The sequence below is a fragment of the Budorcas taxicolor genome, chromosome 3 (assembly GCF_023091745.1).
Source record: "Budorcas taxicolor isolate Tak-1 chromosome 3, Takin1.1, whole genome shotgun sequence".
In the NCBI taxonomy this organism is placed as follows: domain Eukaryota; kingdom Metazoa; phylum Chordata; class Mammalia; order Artiodactyla; family Bovidae; genus Budorcas; species Budorcas taxicolor.
In genome coordinates, this window is record NC_068912.1 from 65,531,848 (window position 1) to 65,559,470 (window position 27,623).

The window sequence follows — 27,623 nt, forward strand, 5'->3', positions numbered from 1 at the left end:
TTTTCAATTCTGTGTTTCAACTGTCAAATTCTCCCCATTTTCAAGCCATATTTGAAATTTCACTTCTGCACTAAAGTGATTCCCAGATTTTAATCACCATCCCCAACCTTATATAGTGCTCTGAAATATATTTTAGTAGGTTATCTCTTTATGGTTGACTTATATTCTATTAAGTGTAGTAAGTATCTAAATATGATTATGTTATCTCACCAGTAATTGGGTTGTGTGTGTGTGTGTGTGTGTGTGTGTTAGTCACTCAGTCATGTGCAACTCTTTGTGACCCCATAAACTGTAGCCTGCCAGGCTCCTCTGTTCATGGAATTCTCCAGGCAAGAATACTGGAGTGGGTTGCCATTTCCTTCTCCAAGGAATCTTCCTGACCCAGGCATCAAACCTGGGTCTTCCACATTACGGGCAGGTTCTTTACCATCAGAGCCACCAGGGAAGCCCAATTATGTTAGTTCTGTTAATACAGAAATGTATAACTGCTGCATTTGTTATTTCTAACTCTAGTTCTAAGTTGGAAGTCAGTACTAATAGATAACATTTTACTGAAATCTATCTCAAATGTACCTGTTAATCTTGTAACTTAAAGTGAATGTATAATGGGTATTTTTGTAAAATATATCATCATTTATTCATTTGTTTTATAAATTCAGTCCTCTCTCTTATTTATTATGTTTTAACATAGTGTTAGCAATAATTTTCATTCTTTGAGCACGATTAAAATAAAGACATCTCCAGAACAGAAATCAGCTCAAATCATAACATAGTCACCGAGATAATCATGGTTGCATGTGACCAATCCACAGTTTATCACTTAAGTGTATAAAAAGTATAAATCTCTAGACAAGATTAGCAACTTAATTCTATTACAGGACTGATGAGTGTTGCACATTGATGAAGCACAGTTCTCTTAAATCAGGTGGAAGTGGTACAATTAAAAAGCTTGACATTTGACAAGGATATTTTACTGTGATCAAGCATTATATAAAGTAGTATAATTTATAGAGAAAGTCAAGATTTTTTTTGTTACAATAATGTTAAAATAAGCATTGCTTACGGTTTCGTTCTTTCTTTGTGGTCTAGCTCTTCTGTTCCATCGTTGCTGGGCTGCTGCACTACTTCTTTTTAGCTGCCTTTGCATGGATGTGCATTGAAGGCATCCACCTCTATCTCATTGTTGTAGGAGTCATCTATAACAAAGGATTTTTGCACAAGAATTTTTATATTTTTGGCTATCTCAGCCCAGCTGTGGTAGTTGGATTTTCAGCATCATTAGGATACAGATATTATGGCACCACCAAAGTGTAAGTTAAGATGTTCTCATAAATATTTGATATGCAATTCTGAATAAGCTGTGTATATCATTGAAACTCTTGCTTTGTCGAAGTACATACAAACATAAGTATAGATTTTATCTATTATTTACTTTTCAGATGTTGGCTTAGCACAGAAAACAACTTTATCTGGAGTTTTATAGGACCAGCCTGTCTAATCATTCTTGTAAGTATATTTTAAAACTGTGGTTAGAATTTGGAAAAGTGTTGATTTAAAAGTGCTTGAAATTCTCAGCAATCAGTCTTTACTTTGAGAGGAAAATTTATTTGAGCACTTGACTATAAATCATTTATTAACACTATAAATATTGCTTCACTAATAAGAAAACATATACATCTTAAACTCAAAGCTATTACAGTTCACTTGCACCTCTTGGGAGGATGTATTTTTGCATTACTTGTAAGAAAAGCATTTTTCACTTATCAGTAGTATCTCAGCATACTTCAGTACTGAGAGTGTGCCAACCAGCTGATAATCTGGCATTTCAGATGTTTACGTTATTTAATCTTTTATCAATGATCAGTGATCTTTGAAGATTAGACTGTCATCTTTATAGTTTTATCATCCTTATGTACCCTGTCATCACGAAAGTGATTTCAAACTAAATTGCAACATCAGAGACAAGAACCCACTATTTCCCATGAGCAGACAAGTCATGTATTGATAGCCCTATTTCAGTTGGGAAGAAGGCCTTTTAATTCTTATTGGAAGTGGTTTCAAACCTACAAATTTGGCAGCTGTTATATGTTCCATTCTAAATAAAGACATTTTTATATGTCTCCAGAGCATTTCTAAGTGCCGTAAGTTTTCAAAGCCATTCTGAATATAATAGTCTGTCAGTGAATCTGGGAGGTCTGACAGTGCTCTACAAAAGAATGAATTGTTAATGGAGGAGTTGTGACAATATTTTGGACAACTTTGTCCCATATGTTTTGACCATAAGTTAGATATCTTTTTGAATTTTTTTCCTCTCAGTCTTTCCCCATGTGTTTTTATGGTTGTGAGGAAGCTGCTAAATGGAAAAGACTTGAAATGCAAAGCAGAGGATTTGTATCAAGTTTTATTTTTTAATGGCATGATTGAAAGTCCATTTAGAGACTATATTTCCTAAACATTGCAGAAAAATTGCTTATAATTCTGACAATGAGTCTAGCAGTAGACGAAGAAAACATTGGCAAGATTTCAGCTAAAACAGTTTCAGAGTTAATTTAGAATTGCAAAATTTCCAACTGTGTGAGAATATAGGTTGAATAAGTCCCATCCATGTATTTTCGTGCCTTTCCCTGGTGCGGGTGCTTTGTGTGCGGGCCCTATCTATATACTCTTATTGTGCTTATTCCTTCTCTACAGAGTGGACCATCTATGATACTGTTTTGTACAAGTGAAAGTTCTGTGGATCAGTGATCCTTAGAGTTTAGAGGAACGTATGAGTTAGGAACTTTCTGGAAACAGGACAAAATAACAAGCGTGCTTCTCTAAAGTAAGAAATGGAAAGTGTTCCCTGAAATTCTATTTTTACTCTTGCTGCTATAAGGGGAGAGATAACTGGATTCTCTTTTGGTAAGATGGATGGACTTTAGAAAGGATATCCAAAAATGAGTCCTGTAAACTTTCCTAGAAACCTAAATGAACAGGGTCACACTGTCCTAGTCTGAAATCAATGAACCAATGTGTCTTCCATACAGTGTCTGTATATTAATCATTCCATTTAACTAGAGGGTCAACTATTTAAGAAATGGATAAGGCCCCTTAGTTTTACTCTAAAACTGAATACTGTTTACCTTTTATATATATTTAAAACAGCAGAAATTCTTTAAATAATTATTGACTGAAAGTGAATTCCTTTACTCTAGTTACCTCACTTTCTGTGCTAATGCTGGCATATTATTATTAAGCAGTATGATACATTAAGTAAAACTTTTCCTGTTGTCCTAGAATAGTATTGAGTTCAATGAGTAAAAGAAATATTGAGCACCAGATATTTTAAAAAGAGCCCCAATAGTTTGGACCTGACACTTTCCAGGGGTCTTACAAAGAGAGTAGGACGAGCTATAAACCAGTAAGGAGATTTGGGGGGGTGGTGGGGGCGAGAGAGTCATGACTTGGAATTAGGAGTCTTTGGCCTGTAAGGGAGTGCATTGTTATTTTTGTAAAGATTTTCCTTACCTTACCAGTGGAAAGAAATAAGTGCTCCCCCCAGTTCTCCTTGAAGACGAGTTGTAGAGGAGTACTGTAAAATGTCTATAGACAATGGCATTGGAAATGGTGAAAGAGTAAAAGCTCTCATCCTGACCCCAGATTGAATGCCAGGGGAATTTTAATGTCTCCTTGATATACAAGAGCAGAGTATGAGCAGTGTTTATGACGCCTTGACATATTCCCCTCACTTTGGGTCAAGGGTGAACATAGAACATAGAGTTGCTTTTGGTTCCCTGCAGATTGCATGCTTATTGTCCATTCCCTTGACAGCAGGGAGGAAAAGGATTATTGTAGAGTGTGCCTGGAAATAAAATGATGGGGGTAACACACAAAGGTTTCAGCTGTCTTATAGGTACAGAAAATTTAGGCAAGGAAAAGTTGTAGGGGTACACAGAATGTTGTCAGGTCAAGTGAAGTTACAGACAACAAGTGAATAGGTTGAGGACAGGAATGTTAAATGGTAGCATGGCTAGCACTCTCTGAAAATAGAAGGGGTTAAAAGGGAAATAAAATACTATAAACACTAAGATCAAACTTACCATCTAAGTGGAGGCCAACACATAAACCAAGATTGTTGTTGTTGAATCACTAAGTCATGGCCAATTCTTCTGGGACTCCCTGGACTGTAGCCCTCAGGCTCCCTGTCCATGGTATTTCCCAGGCAAGAATACTGGAGTGGGTTGCCATTTCCTCCTCCAGGGGATCTTCCTGACCCAGGGATTGAACCCATGTCTCCTGCATTGGCAGGCAGATTCTTTATCCCTGAGCCACAGGGGAAGCACACCAAGACTACCAACAGTAATAAGAACCAGACTAAACCAGAGTGATGTCATGAAGCTCTCTCCATCACCAAGAGCTGATCAAACCCTTCTAGCCCCCTGCAGCAGAGAAGCTGAGCTTTATGAATGGAGGAACACATCCTAGAACCAACCATGCCACTCTAACAGTCATCTACACAGAATTACTGAATTGAAAATTATCATCCTATGTTGGGGGATATTCTGGTAGGAAGGGATGCCAAGCCATATCATTAAGTTTGCTATCTTAACTGAGTGATCTGGGCATGATGGGAAAACAAAGGAAATATAAGAACTATGCTCTGTCTGCTATAGTATCAGTGAAGAGAAAGCAAGTTGAAACAAATGCAAACCATAACATATAATTAAATATGAGTGGTAACTGGTGAGATCTGAGAGACATCAACATGGTCTGGACCACATCAGTGAGATGAGAAACTCATTTGTGGATGGGTGAGAAACAGTCTACTCTACATACACTGGATTCTTAGTGTGAACTTAAGTGTCCTCTAAGCAGCCTGTAAGCTTGCCAGATTCCTTCTGAAGGAAAACAAAGGGCACAGACAAAATAGTGGCTAAAGAATCCCAGAAATCACAGAATTATGTTATTAAAAATATTCAATAGTCATATTTTCATAGCTACATCAATTCTTAAGTCTATGTGTCATTAATTATGAAATTTCCCACCTTGAAGTTATCCATTTCTTCTCTACTTTCATAATCAGACATTTGTTATCCTATTGAGTCACTGCTGCTCCTAAGATTATAGTATTAATAACAATAATCAAAATTTTAAATTTACAATTGATTGAGCAGCTACTAACTTTAAAAAGACAGCTAATATTTTAATATTCAGTCTCCTTAAATCATCCACCCACATTGTTATTGTCCCATTTTATAGTTAATGAAAAGCAGAATTTGATTCAAAATGCTAAGTGATTGGTCCCAAGACACTACAAATAAATAAGGCTAGAACTTGAAACTAGTTCTGTATTAATTTTAACTTGCCACTTTTGCAATTGCCTTCTAATCTGACATTCTGATGTCATTCTGTCCCATTTCATTTTAATCTATTCATAATCAACTGGCCCAAACTCAGGTCACATAGTGGGAACTATTAATAAGAAAAATAAGAACATTAATATTAAGCTCATTTATTCCTGGCAATAAGTGTGTTAGTGTATTTAGTCTAATCCTTTAACAACTCAGAAATGCATGTGTGTGATGTATTTTATTTTCAAGTTGGAGAAATTGAAGTATTGAGTGGTTACACAATTGGCCAAATAGCCACTAAGTACATAAAGCAGGGACTCGGGTTCATGAATTTGAATCCATGTCCTACTTTCTTCATCTCAGTGCCGATAGTTTCCCTTGACCTATAGTTCGGAGCCTGGTGGGCTGCTGTCTATGGGGTCGCAGAGTCGGACATGACTGAAGCAACTTAGCAGAAGCAGCAGCATAGTTCAAATAGGGCTTCCCTGTGGCTCAACAGTAAAGAATCTGCCAGCAATGCAGGAGACATGGGTTTGATCCCTGGGTTGGAAAGATCCGCTGGAGAAGGAAGTGGCAACCCACTCCAGTATTCTTGCTTGAGAAATCCAATGGACAGAGGAGCCTGGCAGGCTACAGTCCATGGGGTTGCCAAAGAGTTGGACACGACTTTAGCAACTAAACCACCACCACATGTTTCAAATACCATAGACTGGTATATATGTTCTCAGTAGTTTAGCCGAGCCCTGTGTATTCTGTCCTTTTTCACACTGCATGTCTCCACTGAACAACTCTTATAAAAACATTATCCTCTTTAGAATATTTACTGTTCCTTGGCTGTTTCCTTGATTCTTTTCAGTCAATAATCCTACCACCTTGTGATGCCTGAAATTAGCTTGATCCTTTCTTCAACATGGTACCACAGAACTTTGACTCAGTTCCTAAAGAGTACTTTTGATGCTTTGTTTGGTTTCCCATGGTAACTTTCTCTGTGCATTACGCTTCTCATCTCCAACATCCAAACACCCAAACAAAGAGCTGTGAGTCTCTTGGTTCACTAACCATAACTTGTTCAATAATCAGTGCCACTGGTTGCATGACCTTAGGGCCCACAGCCCAATGAGTTGCAAATGAATTCTCTACAGAGCAACATTCACAATACATTCTATGCATGATTGGACTCTGCACTGTAAAACTGTCAGCCCTCTCTTTGGTTACTCCAGAACACAGAAGGTAGGAAGTCCTTAATAATTATCTAGTTTAATTGATTCATTAATAAAGACCATGATAATAAAAGAGGCAGGAAGAAACACCCTGTGACTTTCTTAAGACATATATTCTGGATTCCTACCATGTAAAATGAAGATAATGATGGCCAGTCCAACAAAAAAAGATACAGTAAATACCAAACAAATTTTTAGAAAAACAACCTATTCTTTAAAAATTAAAACAGTAAAACACACAATAATTTGGAGGACAATCTTGGCTTTCTTAGCTTTACCTTTTGTATTAAAAATTAAATTAAAACCCTGATTTTAAAACCATCATTTGCACAACAAAAATCTGTATGCCACAAAATGTATGTTTGTCCAATATAGTGTGTGTTTATACATATACATAAGCATGTGAAAGTGAAAGTGTTGTGTCTGACTCTTTGCAACCCCATGGACTATAGAGCCCACCAGGCTCCTCTGTCCATGGAATTCTCCAGGCAAGAATACTTGAATGGGTTGCCATGCCCTTCTCCAGGGGATCTTCCTGACCTGGAGATCAAACTTGGCTTTCCTGCATTTCAGGTAAATTCTATACTGTCTGAGCCACCAGGGAAGCCCAAAGCTAAGCATAATTCACCACTAATTTTTAAATAGTGGTGAAGATATGACATCATTTGTTTGATTATCTGAAGGTGAAGGTGAAGTCGCTCAGTTGTGTCCAACTCTTTGCGACCCCGTGGACGGTAACCTACTAGGCTTCTCCGTCCATGGGATTCTCCAGGCAAGAGTACTGGAGTGGATTGCCATTTCCTTCTCTAGGGGATCTTCCCAACCCAGGGATTGAACCCAGGTCTCCCGCATTGAATGCAGACGCTTTAACCTCTGAGCCACCAGGGAAGTGGCTGATTATAGCAAGATGTTATATTGTAATAAATGTGTTTGTTATATGGATTTGGTTAAAATTCACTAGTACAGTCTACTGGAAAACATAACCGAAATGAAATAAAATGTGAAATATCTTAAAGAAAGTAGAAGAAATTTAATACGATAAATAGTATATTTTTTCCAGAATAAAGATAAAATATAAGGAAGTCTTCAAATTTAAATAGAAAATTTGTGGTGACTTGGCTGTGTGTGCCTTTAAATGGGAGATAAGATTGCTTTCACAGCTTTCTCTGAACAAATCTGGGAAAACTTGCCCTTGTAAACAACATTTTAATAGAACAATTGACAATGACTTTAATTCTTACATGGAATGCTTTTATTTCTTCTGAAGACTAAGAGCTAGTTCCCAGTAAATGATATTTGCTTATTTTTATGAATGGAGCCCTGGGGCATGTCTGTTTTGGGGTTATAATAATAATACCTTTAAGACAATATGTAAATAAGTATAGTTCAGCACTGGTGGACTTTTCTACTCCTAGATATATTGTTTTTTAACTACTTAGGTATTTAAGCAGCAACATTTCTGCATTGATCAAATGAATGTACTTCCTCAGGTGTTAACTCATTATTACTAAGGATATCTTAGAATTCTGAAGTATGAACTGCTGACCTCATGATTCTATCTATGAATTGCTACCTTTACAATGTTAAGGTTATAACTATACATGAAAAGGCCTAGCCATGCTTTTGAAAGACTGAGCTGTACAAGAAAGAGATTTCTAAATCTTTGTAAGGCAAGCTGCAAACTGAAGATAATTTCATATTTTATTTTCTTTCTTCAATATTTTTAATCTCTCATGCTGAATTCTTTTAACTAAAACTATGCAAATGATTAGATTCAAGTACACAAATATAAAAAACGTTTGTAAAATAATTTAACTTTTAAGTAGAAATTGAAGTTTCCTATAGATATGTTCAGTATTGAAGAATTTAATTTGCTTGATTGAGGCAAATGCTAATTAAGCTGTGTCCAATTAAGGCATTTTCTTTTTTTAAAAAAAAGAGAGCTTTCATTTGAATTTAAATCACAACTCTTATAATTGAGTGTTTCTACATTGCTACTTTACCCATTTCTCTTTAGGCTGCCCAGAGTTCCACTCAGTTTTTTGTGGTGGTCTCCTCTAATTGTTCCAAATTGTCTTTAATTCCCTTTCACCAGGAAACATTAATTAAGACCTACTCAGAAATGAATTCCTCACATAGCCCTTACAAATAGACCGTGTCTATGTGTACTTATTATTATGTGATATATTCTTATTGCATTTTTTAAGATTTCACAAATTTCCCACACTTGAAAGAAATGTAAATATTAAACTTTCTAAAGTAAAAAGTGAGCATTTCAAAACATGCTCCATGACTGACTCTTCTTTTTCTTAATATTTACTTTTTATCCTTCCTGACTTTTGCTATGGATACATGCACACATAAATATATATATATATATACACATATATGTGCACCTACATATGTATAAATGTAAGTAATAAATTTGATTATAATTATAAACATATGAATTATAAATTCATATAACCTTAATTATTTATAACCTGTAACATATTGTATTCATCGTTCCTTGTTAGAATATACAATTCTACCATTTTTTATCATTGCCTATTATGAGTATCCTCTTTTATTTAACTTCTTACTTATTGAACACTTGTTCGTGCAAGAGAATGGCTATTTCAATACAATTACATATACTTGTTATATAAATTTGTTAGGAAATGTTTATTAGAAGTAAAATGTACAGCACAGGAATATAGTCAATAATATTACAATAACTTTGCATGGTACTTAAGATACAAAATTATCAAATTTCTTGTTGTACACCTGAAAGGGTTATTGAGTCCAAGCTTGCTCTGCTTGCCATGTGGCAGATCAGTAAGTCGACATACAAAATGTTAAGGCAAGGAATATGACTTAATTTGGAAAACCAACTGAATGAGACTATGGGAGACTGATGTCTCAAAATAACTATTTTATCAGTGCTGGATGTCAGGTTCTTTTATAGAACAGAGGTACGGGATGTGGGGTGAGGAAGAAAAGTAAGAGGATCATTAATCTTGCAGATATCTCCTGGAATGGCCAATTTCTGGGATTGGATGTGTTAATTTCTTCCTTCCTGTAGCCATCCACAGGTAGACAAGGTCCCATACAAAAGCATTTTGGTTTAACATTCAGGTAGAGGGGCTGGGTTCCCCAAGACAAGCCATTATGTATGGACAGTATCCTTTTAGCGAACAAAAGCAACCAGAAGCCAAGATTAAAGTAAAAGAAACAGATCCAATGGAGTTCTTTCCTGTAACAAAAGTAATGTAACATTGTAATTTGGCTAAACTTCAAGTTAAAAAGAAAAGTACAAAGGCAAGTAGAGGAAGATTTTTGAAGTTACAAATTGCCTCCAAAACATTTACTTCAATTGATATTCCACTTTCATTGGCAAATTATAAGAATGGCCATTTTCTGACATTTTGCCAATATTAGATTGTTTTATCTACTGTAGTTATTTTATGGCTATATTGGAATATATAAACTGAAAGGACGAATTATGATAGACCAAGATTCTGTAACAGTGGCATTGTTGACATTTAGGACCAGATCTTTGTTTGGGGGCCTTTGCTTTATAGAAGTTTAGTAGCATCTCTGACTTCTACTCACCAGATGCCAGTAGCACCAGCTCACATACCAGCCAGGTATGACAAACAAAATGGTCTCCAAAAATAACAAAATGTCTTTCGAGGGCCATATTCCTCATTCTCCTCATTGGGAGCTACTATCCTACATTGGATTATAAGTTTCTTTAATAGGAATGCATTTACAGCTTTCTTTAATTGGCATAAATATAAGAAAAGGAATTGAAATCATAGCTTGGGCAGTGTCCTTTAGATGACCCCATCGAAGCTATAGTAGAAACACTATTCATTGTAAATTTTAAATGGTGGGGATAGCATTTTAATTACATGTTTTAATTTAATGGCATCATATTTGTTAACTGCATTTTTTAGTGACCTCTGTGGTTCAGTATTCTATCATTTTCACCATATTATGTGTTATTAAGAACTTCAGAGCCTATAACATTTAGCTATTTTTTAAATATTATTCTGACCTTCTTACAACAGGTAGCTAGAATTTTAAAAAGAAAAAGTGAAGCTAAAAGAACATAAATAATACATTTGTAGTTTTCAGTGTATTCCTATTCATGGGGGTTATATTCTTACCGGAAATACCTTTTGCAGATAATCTACTAGCTACTTGTTCTAGAAAATTTCATAAAAATTGAATAACTTTATAAAAATTGGAGATCAAAAATAATATTGAAAAAGAAAAACTTGGAGTCTCTCAAGCCCAGTTAGAAATTACCAGCCAAGGTGAAGTTTATCACTGGTGCTTTTGTATAAATGCAGCTTTACATTGAGGGATATTACATAATGAAATGGTGAAAGGAAAACAGTAAGAATGTTGGTACAGCAAGATAGTCATTATAATTATTATTCACTTTACATTCGTTTAATCTCTTAATCTTTACAAAACCCTTTTAGCATTTCAGTTAATCTTCCCAAAAGCTTCAGTAATATATCAAAATTAAGATAGTAATAGCATGTAATAAGAGATAATGTATTACTAGATTTTTGCTAGATCTAGTAACTATAATCTTGACTTATCTATTTATAAATACCTATGGGGATTCTGCTATTTATAGCTTTTTAAAGAAGTATACTAATTCCTTGAGAAGAACTGATTACACTAAAGCAAATTATGTACATTCTTATGTATCTAACAGATGAAATCTTCAAGCTTCTACTCACTAGAATACATAAAAATCCTTAAACTTAGCAAGAGCACACTACATACTCTGATCATTCTACCTCTGCTCATCCTCTGAGTGTAACACAGAGTCCTTAACCAAGCTGGCTTGCAACAAGAGTCAGCCCTTCTTTGAATCAATCTTTGTTAGCATTTGCTGAGCTCTTGTTCTACACATCTGAAAATGTTTAATCTTCCCTATAAGTATTTATCATGTTCCTCTGTCTCCTTCAGTATTCTCTGCAAAATATAAAATATTCTGAGAGAATGGACTCTCCGTGTGGCTCTGTCTTGCTTTCTATTTCTCACATAAAAATGTTGTGTCTAGTTTCAGGACTTCCCAAAAAAGGAACATTTACAATTCCTTCTGATGAAAAAAACATGCCTCCTGATGGTATCTGTTCAGAAAGAGAGCCCAAGTCTGTCAGTGTTAGGGCACAGCCTTTTTTCATTAGAGTTTCATTCACACTTTGAATAAGAGCCACCATTTTGTCTATATTTTAAATCAGTGAAATCTTAAGAGAGTTTAAGCAACTTACTTAGATCACCCAGCTACTGAGTGGTAGAGGCAAACTCAAGATTCCAAATTTACATTCTCTGCTGTTTCCCTATCACACATTCTTTCATCTTTCCTTGCCCAAGAGGTTGAAGGTTGATCTTTGTTATATCCATGAACACCTTGTTCCCGTCTCCCAGATTCCACAATTGGTTTCAGGGTGAGTTGTCAGAGACCCAGCAACTGCAGACCTTCTAAAAATTATTCAAAAGCTTTCAATTCTTATAGGGAAGATATCAAAATAAAGTACTTTCCCTCTCATCAGAAATGAGGGAAATCTTGTCTACTGTAGATGTCTCTTCCCCCATTTTACATTACTTTTTCTAAAAACTTGCCAAGCATATCTAGCAACTAATCAAAATATCCTACCAGAAATCCTAACTATATCAGACTATAGATCAGTATATGGAATATAGTTTGGATGTTTACTTTTCTTTTAATTGATATTCATCAGTAAGCAATTTTCTGTACCCTGTATGACATCTGATTGCTCAAATTCCTTATTCATTTTCTAACATTTCGAAAAAGCTGAAAGGTAAGTTTAGTCTTTCAGCCATTATTTATTGTCCTTAATTCCATACTTCTTTTTTTTTTTCTTTTTAATGGTTTTTTTGTTTTTTCGTTTTTTTTTTTTTTTTGGTCATGTTGGGCCTCAGTTGCAGCATGAGGGATCTTTTTCCATTGTGGCACATGGGCTTTCCCTAGTGTTGGAGTGCGGGCTCTAAACCATGCAGGGACTCAGTAGCCCCATGGCATGTGGGATCTTAGTTCCCCAACCAGAGATCAAACCCATGTCCCCTGCATTAGAAGGTGGCTTCTTAACCACTGAATCATCAGGTAAGTCCCAATTCCATACTTCCGATTAGAAGATTTGTTTTCTTTAGAAAAAATAATTTGTTTTTTTGAATTCTTTGAAGAATCTATATGATTTTTTAAACTATCAATATAGGTAGTATTAAATCTAAATAAAAGTGCAAGGAGTATTGGAAGGAAAAAATAACCTGGGTAAAAATAGGTACAATGCTTAGACTATTTCAGAATAGGGCAAAACTTTATCAACTATTAAAGCCCCATCTAAGGCTGTGCTAAGAACTGAGAATGTGTGAATAGAAAGACCTTGCTCCTAAACAATGTATCAGGTGGACATCTACACACGAACAACTCAAAGACAACACATCTGTAAGCTTGAGGTAACATCATGGTACCTCAGACAGTAAAGAATTTGCCTGGAATGCAAAAGACCTGGGTTCGATCCCTGGGTTAGCAAGATCCCCTGGAAAAGGAAATGGCAAACCATTCCAGTATTCTTGCCTGTGAAATCCCATGGACAGAGGAGCCTGGCAGGCTACAGTCCTTGGGGTCACAGAGTTTGACACAGCTAAGTGACTAGACTACCACCACAAAATCATGGAAAAGCAAATCAGAACATTTGTTCACTCCGTTTACATCTTTTTGGCTTCATATTGTTCTTAGGGTCAAGTCTAAAGGCTTAAGGTAAGGCAATGATAAGGTTATTTAGGTTATCTATAGTCAAAGTAAGGACCCTTTTGAAGTGAAAAGTAGGTAATAAAAATACTTCAGAACAGTTCACTGTATTGGTGGACCCATCAGTCAGTTCAGTTCAGTCGCTCAGTTGTGTCTGACTCTTTGCGAGCCCATGAATCGCAGCACGCCAGGCCTCCCTGTCCATCACCGACTCCCGGAGTTCACCCAGACTTAGGTCCATCGAGTCCGTGATGCCATCCAGCCGTCTCATCCTCGGTCGTCCCCTTCTCCTCCTGCCCCCAATCTCTCCCAGCATCAGAGTTTTTTCCAATGAATCAACTCTTCACATGAGGTGGCCAAAGTACTGGAGCTTCAGCTTTAGCATTATTCCTTCCAAAGAAATCCCAGTGCTGATCTCCTTCAGAATGGACTGGTTGGATCTCCTTGCAGTCCAAGGGACTCTCAAGAGTCTTCTCCAACACCACAGTTCAAAATCATCAATTCTTTGGTGTTCAGCCTTCTTCACAGTCCAACTCTTACATCCATACATGACCACAGGAAGAACCATAGCCTGTGACTAGATGGACCTTAGTCAGCAAAGTAATGTCTCTGCTTTTGAATATACTATCCACCTGACCTGCCTCTTAGGAAATATGTATGCAGGTCAGGAAGCAACAGTTAGAACTGGACAGGGAACAACAGACTGGTTCCAAATAGGAAAAGGAGTACGTTAAGGCTGTATATTGTCTCCCTGCTTATTTAACTTATATGCAGAGGACATCGTGAGAAACGCTGGACTGGATGAAACACAAGCTGGAATCAAGATTGCAGGGAGAAATATCAATAACCTCAGATATGCAGATGACACCACCCTTAGGGCAGAAAGTGAAGAGGAACTAAAAAGCCTCTTGATGAAAGTGAAAGAGGAAAGTGAAAAAGTTGGCTTAAAGCTCAGTTCAGTTCAGTCGCTCGTTGTGTCCGACTCTTTGCGACCCCATGAATCACAGTACGCCAGGCCTCCCTGTTCATCACCATCTCCCGGAATTCACTCAGACTCATGTCCATCGAGTCCGTGATGCCATCCAGCCATCTCATCCTCGGTCGTCCCCTTCTCCTCCTGCCCCCAATCTCTCCCAGCATCAGAGTTTTTTCCAATGAGTCAACTCTTCACATGAGGTGGCCAAAGTACGGGAGTTTCAGCTTTAGCATCATTCCCTCCAAAGAAATCCCAGGGTTGATCTCCTTCAGAATGGACTGGTTGGATCTCCTTGCAGTCCAAGGGACTCTCAAGAGTCTTCTCCAACACCACAGTTCAAAAACATCAGTTCTTCGGTTCTCAGCCTTCTTCACAGTCCAACACTCACATCCATACATGACCACAGGAAAAACCATAGCCTTGACTAGATGGACCTTAGTCGGCAAAGTAACGTCTCTGCTTTTGAATATGCTATATCTAGGTTGGTCATAACTTTCCTTGCAAGGAGTAAGCATCCTTTAATTTCATGGCTGCAGTCACCATCTGCAGTGATTCTGGAGCCCAAAAAAATAAAGTCTGGCATTGTTTCCACTGTTTCCCCATCTATTTCCCATGAAGTGATGGGACCAGATGCCATGATCTTCGTTTTCTGAATGTTGAGCTTTAGGCCAACTTTTTCACTCTCCTCTTTCACTTTCATCAAGAGGCTTTTTAGCTGCTCTTCACTTTCTACCATAAGGGTGGTGTCATCTGCATATCTGAGGTTATTGATATTTCTCCTGGCAATCTTGATTCCAGCTTGTGTTTCTTCCAGTCCAGCGTTTCTCACGACGTCCTCTGCATATAAGTTAAATAAGCAGGGTGACAATATACAGCCTTGACGTACTCCTTTTCCTATTTGGAACCAGTCTATTGTTCCATGTCCAGTTCTAACTGTTGCTTCCTGACCTGCATACAGATTTCTCAAGAGGCAGGTCAGGTGGTCTGGTATTCCCATCTCTTTCAGAAGTTTCCACAGTTTATTGTGATCCACACAGTCACAGGCTTTGGCATAGTCAATAAAGCAGAAATAGATGTTTTTCTGGAACTCTCTTGCTTTGTCCATGATCCAGCGGATGTTGGCAATTTGATCTCTGGTTCCTCTGCCTTTTCTAAAACCAGCTTGAACATCAGGGAGTTCACGGTTCACGTATTGCTGAAGCCTGGCTTGAAGAATTTTGAGCATTACTTTACTAGCGTGTGAGATGAGTGCAATTGTGTGGTAGTTTGAGCATTCTTTGGCATTGCCTTTCTTTGGGATTGGAATGAACACTGACCTTTTCCAGTCCTGTGGCCACTGCTGAGTTTTCCAAATTTGCTGGCATATTGAGTGCAGCACTTTCACAGCATCATCTTTCAGGATTTGAAACAGCTCAATTGGAATTCCATCACCTCCACTAGCTTTATTCGTAGTGGTGCTTTCTAAAGCCCACTTGACTTCACATTCCAAGATGTCTGGTTCTAGATTAGTGATCACATCATCATGACTATCTGGGTCATGAAGATCTTTTTTGTACAGTTCTTCTGTGTATTCTTGCCACCTCTTCTTAATATCTTCTGCTTCTGTTAGGTCCATGCCATTTCTTTCAGGTCCATACCATTTCTTTCCTTTATCGAGCCCATCTTTGCATGAAATGTTCCCTTGGTATCTCTAATTTTCTTGAAGAGATCTGGCGGCTGCGAGAGCTGGCTCACTAAGCGTGGGCGGCTGCGAGAGCCGGCTCAAAGCTCAACATTCAGAAAACGAAGATCATGGCATCTGGTCCCATCACTTCATGGGAAATAGATGGGGAAACAGTGGAAACAGTGTCAGACTTTATTTGGGGGGGCTCCAAAATCACTGCAGATGGTGACTGCAGCCATGAAATTAAAAGACGCTTACTCCTTGGAAGAAAAATTATTACCAACCTAGATAGTATATTCAAAAGCAGAGGCATTACTTTGCCGACTAAGGTGGACCTATAAAACAGCTCTATTCAAAAGTAATTTTTCTTTTTTTACAGAGTATCTACACTTACTTGGAATAGAGCACCATGCACTTGATAGACATTTTGAATGGTAATAATAGATTCACAATGATAAATGTTTTTCTTTCTTCCACTACCCCTGAGTTATGAAGGGAATGGCTCTCCCTAGCCACTTGTGCCTGAACCTATTTGAGTGAAAGGTGATGCTTACATCATTTCTAGATAGGGTCTGGGAAGAGAGGCAGGATGTTGCTGGTTATCTTCCGTATTTAGGCACATTTGCAATTAGAAGAGTCACTACACATGACTCACATGGTACCCCAGGACCCATGGCAGAAGCTGGAGCTTTCCAGACCTGTATGAGCCTATCTCAATAAGTTGTAAACAAATAAAAGACTCAAGTAGATTCTACATTGAGCAAAACACTTGGTAACAGAAGTAACAACAACTGCTGCTGCTGCTAAGTTGCTTCAGTCGGGTCCGACTCTGTGCAACCCCATAGATGGCAGCCCACCAGGTTCCCCCGTCCCTGGGATTCTCCTGGGTCCCAGCAAATAAGAATAAAGTGGACACTTGCCCTGGGAGGCATGGCATGTTCTGGCCTCCATCTGCCTGTTAGCCTCATCTCTCCCACGTCTTTTGTGTTTTAACAACATTGACTGCTTTTCAGTTCCTCACTAGTTCTTCGAACCTGTCCTTCTCAGTGCCTCTACACTAAAACACTCTTCATAGCTTTCCTCTGACTGTTCTTCATCCTGTGAGTTCCTTTCAGATACCAGTTCAAGAAACACTTTCTGAGGAAAGCTGTCCTTGACTCATTGGTCTTTTAAAATATTTTTTATATGCCTACATAGAAGCCTTTTTTTTTATGGTTGATGACTTTCCTCTGTTTATAATTACAAAGATGTTAGTTTGAATGACATATTCATAACTGATTCAGATCTGTCTCTTCCAGGAGACTGTAAGCCCTTTGAGAGTGAAACATTATGGACTTTCTTTCACTATATCCTTGAGGTTTTCCAAGAAGGCTATAATCCGTAGGGTTGGAAGAGTCAGACACAACTGAGCAACTGAGCACACACACACTCAAGTAATGTAATTGGATGAATAAATAATGCACTAAGTACAGTAGTCAAAAATGTTCATTCTTTTCCCCAAAGGAAATTTAAAGAAAGAAATCATTTTCATGGAAATGAGTTATTTTGGAAAGAATGTCTCAGAAGAGATAACATGTGAAGCATTCACTATATCACTTTTTTAATTGAAATATAGTTGATTTACATGCCGTGTTACAGCACGGTGATTCAGTTACACACACACACACACACACATACATAGATGTATATATTCAGATTCTTTTCCTTTCTAAGTTGTCACAAAATAATAGTTCCCTGCACTATATAGTAGGCCCTTGTTGATTATCTGTCTTGTGTATAGTAGTGTGTATAGGTTAATCGCAACCTCCTAATTTATCTCTCCTCTATCCATAATTTTGTTTTCAATGTGTATCTTTTTCTGTTTTGTAAATACGTTCATTTGTATCTTTTTTAGATTCCGCATCACATAATTTCTATCATATATTTGTCTGTCTGGTTTACTTCGCTTAGTGTATTGCTGCAAATAGCATTATTTCATTCTTTTTTTACTTTCTTTTCACCTTAGACATATTGCTATATCTATATATCTACCTTCATTGGCATTTTCAGTTTAACTGAATAAAATCAAAGTGAAAGTGAAGTCACTCAGTCATGTCTGACTCTTTGCAACCCTGTGGACTGTAGCCCACCAGGCTCCTCCGTCCATGGGATTCTCCAGGCAAGAATACTGGAGTGGGTTGCCATTTCCTTCTCCATGGGATCTTCCTGACCCAGGGATCAAACCCAGGCCTCCTTCACTGAGGAGACGCTTTAGCCTCTGAGCCACAGAGTTCCTAGCCAAATAATGTCAGTTTTTCAAAGCAGTATAATTAGTAAAAGCACATATTTGGTGTCCTCTTTATGCCCTGGATTTCTAATATGTACATAAGGATGATGATGCCAGCTCTGTAGACAGAGTTAGTATAAAAAGAAAAAAAAGATACTAAAATGATTTTTTAAATTCTTTAAAATTTTGGAAAAGTATCAATAATTTGGGGGACAATCTTATGTCCTTCTCTTTTTACCTTTTATATTTGTGATAACCTTAGCAATATCTTTTAATTTAATTGTTCAAGTTCTATCTTAAATGCTAATTAACAATTGAATGATTTTATGTTTGTATAATTTAACTGTTAATAACCTCTATCCTCATTTTATACAGCAAATACATACAAATAACATTTTTCCTTGCTTATATCTTAACAAAAGAAATTTCATTACTCAGTTTTCATTGTCACATTAAATCGAATAATTGTTGTAAATACTCCACATATAGTTTTCCTCCTTCACCTTTGTTCCCTTTCTAGCATCTTTCTATGGCTTATAAACATCTACAGTTGAAACCAACCATAAAAATAAGCTCTTGAAATTCACTTACACCCACAGAGATCACTTTATCGTTCATGTTTATAAATTCCTAGCTCTCTTCACCTTTTAATTCTGTTTGGAGGCTAGTAAATTATTCTTTTAAACATTAAAATCTAGCTATTAAAATATTCCTAGTGGAAATATGAAGTGCAAATATTTTTTTAATTTATGATTATATATTGCTGTGGGATTTTAGCCATAATAAAATAGAGCAATTATTTAACTATTACCTCAGGGGATGTGGGAAGATGTTTTCCTAATGAGGCAGTATTTTGCCCACTTGTTGATTAAGACTTTTGTGTGGCCTGCTTGTGTGCCCAAGTCTGATTAATGAATACATATCATAAAGTCCATGAGTCTGTGGTTTCTATTAGATGCAAAATGTTGCATATATCCTGAGGCGTCCATTCATAAAATAAAGGAGGTGAAACTTCATTCTTATAGCTTTTCTCAAAATTATTCCTAGAGGGTCATTTCATTTTGCAAACTATTTCAGTTTCCATTGGTATTTCTACCCACAGACAATAGATTTAGAATGATATTGTTTTGTCAAAATTGCCAGAATGTGAGATGAAGCAAAATTTAGATTTAAGAATGTTTAGTCAATTTAATAGTTGATGTTCCTTTACATAAACCATTCAGGGTACCTGAGATTGGGATATACCACCCTTCATCCTCTTAGTCATTCAACAAATGTTTGTTAAGCATCTTTTATTAATATATGTCAGACTTTGTACTATGCCTTGGGAATACATCAGTGACTAAAATATTAAAAAGTCTTTACCTTTATGGATCTTATTCTAAACCACTGTGCTTAGTTGCTTAGTCGTGTTCGACTCTTTGTGACCCCATGGACTGTAGCCCAGCAGACTCCTCCGTCAATGGGGATTCTCCAGGCAAGAATACTGGAGCGGGTTGCCATGCCCTCCTCCAGTGGATCTTTCCAACCTAGGGATGGAACCCAGGTCTTTCGAATTGCAGGCAGGTTCCTTACCATCTGAGCCACCAGGGATGCCCACAGTAGTCACAGCATGTTTCAATAAATAAAGATTTTTTGCAATATAGACACATTCATTTGTTTGCATATTGTCTAAGGCTGTTTTAATGGTATGGAGAATTGAGTAGCTGTGATAGAGACCATATGGTCCTCAAAGTTTAAACTATTTACTGTCTGGCCTTTGACAGAAAAAGTTTGCTTATCCCTCTTCTGTGTTAGAGCAATGTAAGAAAAGATAACTAGCCTCTCCCATAAAATACCCCAGAATATCATATTAGATTTATTAAGAATATTCTCCTTATATTAATATATCTAATAATTATTTATATTTATTGCTCTTTGAAATACAGTTTCTCTTTCCTTTTCTATAAAAATTTTAAAGATAGTTAGATTTTTGACCCTGAAATTTCAATTCTACCCTAGAGAAGTTTTAATAAAAATGAGAAATTGTTTAGATGAACAATAAAGAATTATTGTTGAATTAAACTTATTCAAGTATTTATTTTGCTGATATTATTTTAGAGGAAAACCCTGAAAGTGGAAAAAAAGATCTATATTTTACATTGAATAGGTATTGCCTAAAATAAAGACCGACAGATATAAGTGCTGAAATTTTAAGGTGCTATTTACAGGTCCAGTGAGTCTATGACACAAAATAATGTCTATCCAATTATTAATAAATACACACTCTATTTATTGTTAGACACTTCAAATATTTGAGACAATTTGAAAGAACGTCTTGCCATATGATTTAATAACTATTAGTGATAATTGATGTTTGTTTGGAACATTTACATTGAACATTATTCCAAGTACTTTATTATGTAATTTAATACATGCAAAAACCCTGTGAAATAAGTACTAATATTATCCATATTTTACAGACAAGGAAAGTGCAATACAAGGAAATAAATAAAAGCGAGAACTGGAATTTGAATCTATTTGTGGATTTTAACTTGACCGATTTATGAGGACTTGCAGCTTGTATAACTCAGTGTAGGAATAGGAAGAAAAGTCAGTTGTGTCACTTTCTTCTTCGTGTATACTTATCAGTATTAAGTTTAATCCAAAGTACACTTGGAGACTTTAGGTCTTACTTTTTCATTTATTGCTGTGCTCAGTCGTGTTGGCCTCTTTGTGACCCCATGGATGCTAGCCTGCCAGACTTCCCTATCCAGGAAATTGTCCAGGCAAGAATACTGGAGCAGGTTGCTATTTCCTTCTCCAGGGTACCTTCCCAACCCAGGAATCCAATCTGCATCTCTTGGGTCTCCTGCATTGGCAGTTAGATTCTTTACCATGGAGCCACTTGGCAGGGCTACTTTATTAAACTATGTGATATGATCTGGAAAGCCACCTGGCAGGCTCACATACTGTACCCTGCAAGAGACTCAAAGATAACAAAGGGTTGAGGGAGGAGGGGAGGACTTCTCTATCTTTAGTAACAGTCCCTTGTCTCTCCAAATGGCTTATATATATATATATATATATATGTATATGTATGTGTATATATATATATATATTTTTTTTTAATTTTTTTCCAAACGGCTTTCATTTGACATGTGAATAAGTGATGTAGAAAAGTGATGGCACCAGTGTCCTCTATATTTTAAGTAGTAAACTTCAATTTTTCCTTGGAAAAATATCAGTAAGAACTCTAATGTGTTCTTCCTGTGTAGTAATAAATTATTTTTATATTCCACATAAGACCACTGACATGAACCCAGTAACCACACTTGAACTCTAAAGGATATAGAGCTCTATTGTTCAGCAGCACAGGAAAAACTTGACCGCAGAGATCAAGAACGCATGTGTCTCCTTTAGGGGTTCATTGCCGTAAAACACTACATCGTTTTCAGTGTCACTGGTGACTGACTAAGTTCAATGAATACCAATGTCAAATAGCTAACCAAATCACTACTCATTAATGTTTTCCACTTTTAACCATTTCTAAAATAAAGTTACTGTTAGCAACCAAAAATAAATAAACATCTGAACAGTTAAATTCTTGAACTTTTAGATGTCAGTTTAACTTCTCTTTATCCTTCATCTATAGTTCGGTAGTTTTGCAGAGTTCTTAGGAGCATTAACTGTAGAATTTGTCTACTAGATATGAATCTTGGCTCTGTTACATCGTTTCACTTTGAGCCAGTTATTTAACTTCCCTATGCTTCTGTTGCCATAAATGTGAAATACATGTAATGATACAGATCTTACTCAACTTACAGTGGGGTTATGGCTCGACTAAACGCATGTACACCCGTGGTGGATTCACGTCAATGTATGGCAAAACCAATACAGTATTGTAAAGTAAAATAAAGTAAAAATAAAAATTAAAAAAAATAAACCCCATGTATTAGATACATGTAGAAATGCTAACTTTACGAACATTATAGCTAAGCCTAGCCTACCTTAAACATGCTCAGAACTATTATGTTAGCCTAAAGTTGAGCAAATCTTTTAACACAAAGCCTGTTGTGTAAGAAAGTATTGAATATCTCTTGTAATTTCTTGAATACTGAAAGAGAAAAACTGAGTGGTTGTATGGGTACACATATTTGTCAGTGTCCTGGTTGTTTACCTTGGCGACCGTGGGGCTGACTGGGAGCTGAGGCTCACTGCCCCCCACCCAGCATCAAGAGAGTACCATACCACATATAACAAGACTGGGAAAAATCAAAATTCAAAATTTGAAATACAGTTTCTACTGAATGCATATCACTTTCCCACCACTGTAAAGTCAAGAAATCCTAAATCAAAAATGAGGGACTCTCTGTAATGATAATATTAAGAAGAATAAATACTTATCCTATAAAGTTCATGTGAGGGTTAAATAAATGAATAAATAAAGAAGGCTGAGAATAGTGTGTCTGACACATAGAAAACACTCAATAAATATTAGTATTTTTTTTTTTTTAACGATTCGAGTCTCTGTTTTAGATATTGAGTATATGAAAAATGGTAGAACAATTCATCCAGTTGTATACCCAAGAAGTAAAGGCCTGTTGGGAGAGTATTGCTGTGTTTTAAAGCGTAAACCTTAAGAGATTGTCAAGTATCAGGAATATTGTTAATGTTGTTCAGTTGCTAAGTCATGTCCGACTCTTTGCGACCCTATGAACTTCAGCAGGGCTGACTGGCTTCCCTGTCCTCTGCTATCTCCTGGAGTTTGCTCAAGTTCATGTGCATTAATACACTGTTAATATCCCAGAATAATCTGTGAGGGATACTCTCCTCTTTGGATATTTAAAACCTACTTAAATACACTGTATTTTCAGATTCTTGCAGATGTTTCAGTATATTTCAGATTGCTGAATATTCTTTTCCTATAGTTAAAAACTGCACTCCCATTTCTGCATGAGTTTGCTCTCTCATGTGCCAGGCGTTAGCCTCAGGAGAGGACATTCTAGATATTCCCAAAGCTGCTCAATACTGAGCCTAGGGAATATTTTAAAAAGATGAGGCTTGTGATGCTGGGAAAGAAATGTCTCCTAGCAGTGTCATGAAGCTAATGTAGGGGAAAAGTTAGTCCACTCCACAGTTCTAATAAAAGATCAACAAACTCATTGGCATCACAATTTCTGTGTTTCCTCTAAGTTTATACTAATGCAATTTATCATCTAAACTTTGAAAATTTCATTTCTAACTATTACTGACCAGGGTTCTTGGCCTCCTTAATCAGTAGAAATTGATCACAGACCAGACAAGAAATTCAAACAAAGCTTTATTGGAGACCCTGCTGCAGCAGGGTGTCGGGGGGTGGCGAGAACAAACAACAGGTGTCCTTGCCCGCTTGCTCCCTGAGAGGATGAACTTGTTCCATATATGGGGTGAGGGTAGGGATGTGTTCAGGGGTCAGGCCACAAGGATAGCTTAGGTGGCTTGCCCACCACTTAGGTGGTGTTGTGTGCAGGGGGCATGTGCAGTACCCTGCTTTTGCTCCTGAGCCCTGCTTTTGCTCCAGGTTCTTCAAAAGTGATAGTTGAGTTTATTGGTCTCTCTGTATCTTTTGTCCAGAATCAGCCACACTTAATTTTAGTCCCACATAGTTTCTTTGTATTTTGTTGCTTGAGGAGGGGTGTGTTCAGGTGCATACATTGCTGCACTGCACTAAAGGTCCCAGGGTTCAGCTTGTCTTAAGACTATTACTTTATTAGCAAAAGGTGTTTAACTGGTGCATGCTGCAATTCATGGGGTTGCAAAGAGTCGGATATGACTGAGCGACTGAACTGAACTGAACTCAACCCAATCAATTGCTTCCTGGCACAGCTTCATCACGCAGATCTTGGGATTTCCAGAGGGAGTTCTGCCAAGCCTGCGTGTATTCTTTACTGGGCTCAAACCTTTTAAATGTGCTTTCAGCCACTATATGCCTTCAGGTCTTTCTCATAGTGTTGCCAGATTAGTAAATAAAAATAGGATTCCAGTTAAATTTGAATTTCAGAAAAATGACCATGTGATTTTATCAGGGTAGTTCATCAGTCTCAGTACATTCACACATGTTCAGGTTCCACAGTGGTTGCAATATCTGAAAATTCACCTCCTCCTCCTTTGAGATCTCTTTTCAAACAATTATAGATCAGCCTTCATTGAAAGGATAATGTCCTTGGGGTTTTCTACTATGAAGTCAGTGTCCTCAGATTATAAAAAAGATCAGATGAGAGAATAATTTGGAAGCTATGAAATGAGAATTGTCATACAAACCACAGAATGCTCATGTGCTTTGACTTTCAGATAAACAACAAATTATTTTTTAAGTATGTTCTCAATGTTGTATGGAATACACCTACACTAAAAAATTACATTGTCATTTTTCTGAAATTCAAATTTAACTGGCATCCTATATTTTTATTTACTAATCTGGCAACACTATGAGAAAGACCTATAAAGGTAGGTATTAATGTTATAATGAAGAAAATTTGACAAGTACTTGAAAGTATAGACTGCATTTATGATTTGCTGAAAAGGAAGCAATTTACAAGTTATAACTTGGCTTGATCTTTTTACTTTAGGAAACACAGAAACAGATTTCACAAATAATAAATGTTTTCATAAAATTGACTACCCACAAAATATCTAGAACATCAATAATAAATATGAGTTATTGATACGTTAGCATTTGTTTTAAGCTGGATTTAAAATTTTTATTTTAAAAATAAATACTGTAACTATGTGGGATTTAATATCTATAACAAGGTAATCAGTGATAGTAAACTAACACAGGGTGTTTTACTGATGCTGTAATAACAAATTATTACAAACTTCTTGGCCACAAATCTGTGAGTTCACAGTAGGGGAGGTCAGAGGTCTGCAAACAGAGAGGCTTAACTGACTCCTCTGCTCAGAGACTCACTGGGCTAAAAACAACACAAAAGCCATCCTGGAAACTTTAGGGGAGAATTTATTTCTGTGCTTATTCAGATTGTTGGCCAAATTCAGTTTCAAGCAATTTGATTTCTTTGCTGACTTTTGGACAGATGTCAGACTTCATTTCGGAGAAGGCAGTGGCAACCCACTCCAGTCTCTTGCCTGGAAAATCCCATGGACGGAGGAGCCTGGTAGGCTGCAGTCCATGGGGTCACAAAGACTTGCCTGGAAAATCCCATGGACGGAGGAGCCTGGTAGGCTGCAGTCCATGGGGTCACGAAGAGTCAGACACGACTGAGCGACTTCACTTTCACTTTTCACTTCATGCATTGGAGAAGGAAATGGCAACCCACTCCAGTGTTCTTGCCTGGAGAATCCCAGGGATGGGGGAGCCTGGTGGGCTTCCGTTTATGGGGTCGCACAGAGTCGGACATGACTGAAGCAACAGCAGCAGCAGCAGACTCCTTTTGTGGAAGCTCCCACATTTCCTGCCTCATGGCCCACTTGGTCTTCTCTGCTTTCTGACCTTCACTTCTGCCCCATCTCTCCTGCCTTCTGCAGCATCTCTCTGCTGGATCTCTTTTGCCTTCCTCTTTGATTAAGGGCTCACATGTTGACATTGAGCCCTTTTTGATCCAGGATAACTTTCTTATCCTAAAGTCTATAACCTTAATTCTATCTGTAAAATCCCTTTTGCTGTACTCACAGGGTTCCAGATGTTAGGGTGTAGACATTTCTTTGGAGGGGCATATTATTCCACTTATCACATAACCCAGTACTATGGGAATATCCTGTAACTAAGGCATGTAATTAAGGCATGAGCTTCCTCCTAGCTCAGTCGGTAAAGAATCTGCCTGCAATCCCAGAGACCTGGATTTGATTCCTGGGTCAGGAAGATACCCTGTAGAAGGAAATGGCAACCCACTCCAGTATTCTTGCCTAGAGAATCCCATGGACAGAGGAGCCTGACAGGCTACAGTCCATGGGGTCACAAGAGTCGGACATGAATTAGCAACTAACCCACTCCCCTGCAAGACATGTAAAAGAGCAATTCCAATTTTTTTTTTAAAGAAAATCAGAAGATCAAACTCTCAGCACTTAATTCCAATCTAGCTAATAGATTTTTTGTATTAAAAGATTATCTTTTCATTTTAAAGCTTAAATTAAGAACTACTTAGCCATCTCTGCAGTGGTCTAAGGATTGAGAATGGGTCTTCCTTTTTTATAGCCTCTTGGTAAGCCAGTAAAAAGCACCTTTCGTCCATAGCAGAAGCAGTTTTGTTCTAGTCCAGTTAATTTAAAGGTAATAAAACTATCTGAAAGGATATTATGGTTGTGATCATGACACATTCTTAAATGAACCAGATCACATTTGATATATGTGAAAAATTAAAGCATGGGACTAAAAGTGCTGTAAGAGAAATTTTCTCATTTTTTCTGGTGAGATCTGACATCAGCATATAGATGGCTTCATCAATTATTGAGAAAAAGACTAAGAAAGAGAAAAAATGACTGATTGGAATGCTTCATTTTGAAGTCTGAGTTTGAAGCTCTTGGGTTGAATGTACCCTGTTAGCCTTAATCTTTAAGAATTAGCAGCTGCTCTGTCATCAATGCATCTATTTAAATTCTAGTTAAAAAAAAAAAAAAACCTAACCCACTTAAAAAAATTTAATGCTTTCTGTCAAACATCAGAGTATGTGTGCCAAACTTTAAATTAATTGCATGTATCAATAAACTGAAGAAACAGATATCTGTATAGATAAATATCACTTAAGATGAAGCAAAGGAAATTATTTTGAAAGATTTTTCTCCACAGCTATTTTTATTCTTTTCTGTACTCTGTATTCTAAAGTATAGCAGTGAATTTCAGAGTTCTTATATTTACCATGTAGTGTCCTTGTTTTGTTTATTCCTAGAAAAGTATTGTGGACTCCTGGTTGATAAGGTAAAACTATATTTTAAAAATTGAGACAGAAATGATAATGAATGACTGTTAATTTGCAAGTCATTAATTAGCCCCTTTGCTTTTGTGATGCTAGCATTAGAGATAAATAATAAAGGAACAACAGCTCTTAAAATCGGCACACATAGGTAAACAGTAATGAGGGAAAGTGTGAATCATTTTAAAGGGTCTATTTTCCTAATTAAGGTTAATAGTAATTGTTTCCATTATATTTTTAAAGACTTGCCTGGTGGCTCAGATGGTAAAGAATCTGCCTGCAATGCAGGAGACCTGGGTTCCATCCCTGAGTTGAGAAGATCCCCTGAAGGAGGGCATGGCAACCCACTCCAGTATCCTTTTCTGGAGAATCCCCATGGACAGAGGAGCCTGGAAGGCTACAATTCATGGGGTCACAAAGAGTCAGACACAACTGAGCGACTAAGAACAATACATTATATTTTAAAGCTTTACTGAAGCATTCAAGTTTGTTATTATTG

At 37.0% G+C, this 27,623-nt stretch overlaps 1 protein-coding gene across 1 annotated transcript in view; it reads left to right on the forward strand.

Annotated features, from left to right (window-relative positions):
• The window catches only part of ADGRL4 (adhesion G protein-coupled receptor L4), a 133,433-nt gene that overhangs the window by 98,332 nt on the left and 7,478 nt on the right, over positions 1-27,623 (forward strand). The window contains exons 11-12 of the mRNA XM_052637875.1: positions 1,090-1,310; positions 1,440-1,506. Of these exons, the coding sequence (XP_052493835.1) occupies positions 1,090-1,310; positions 1,440-1,506 (288 nt within the window). The remainder of the gene's footprint in view (positions 1-1,089; positions 1,311-1,439; positions 1,507-27,623) is intronic.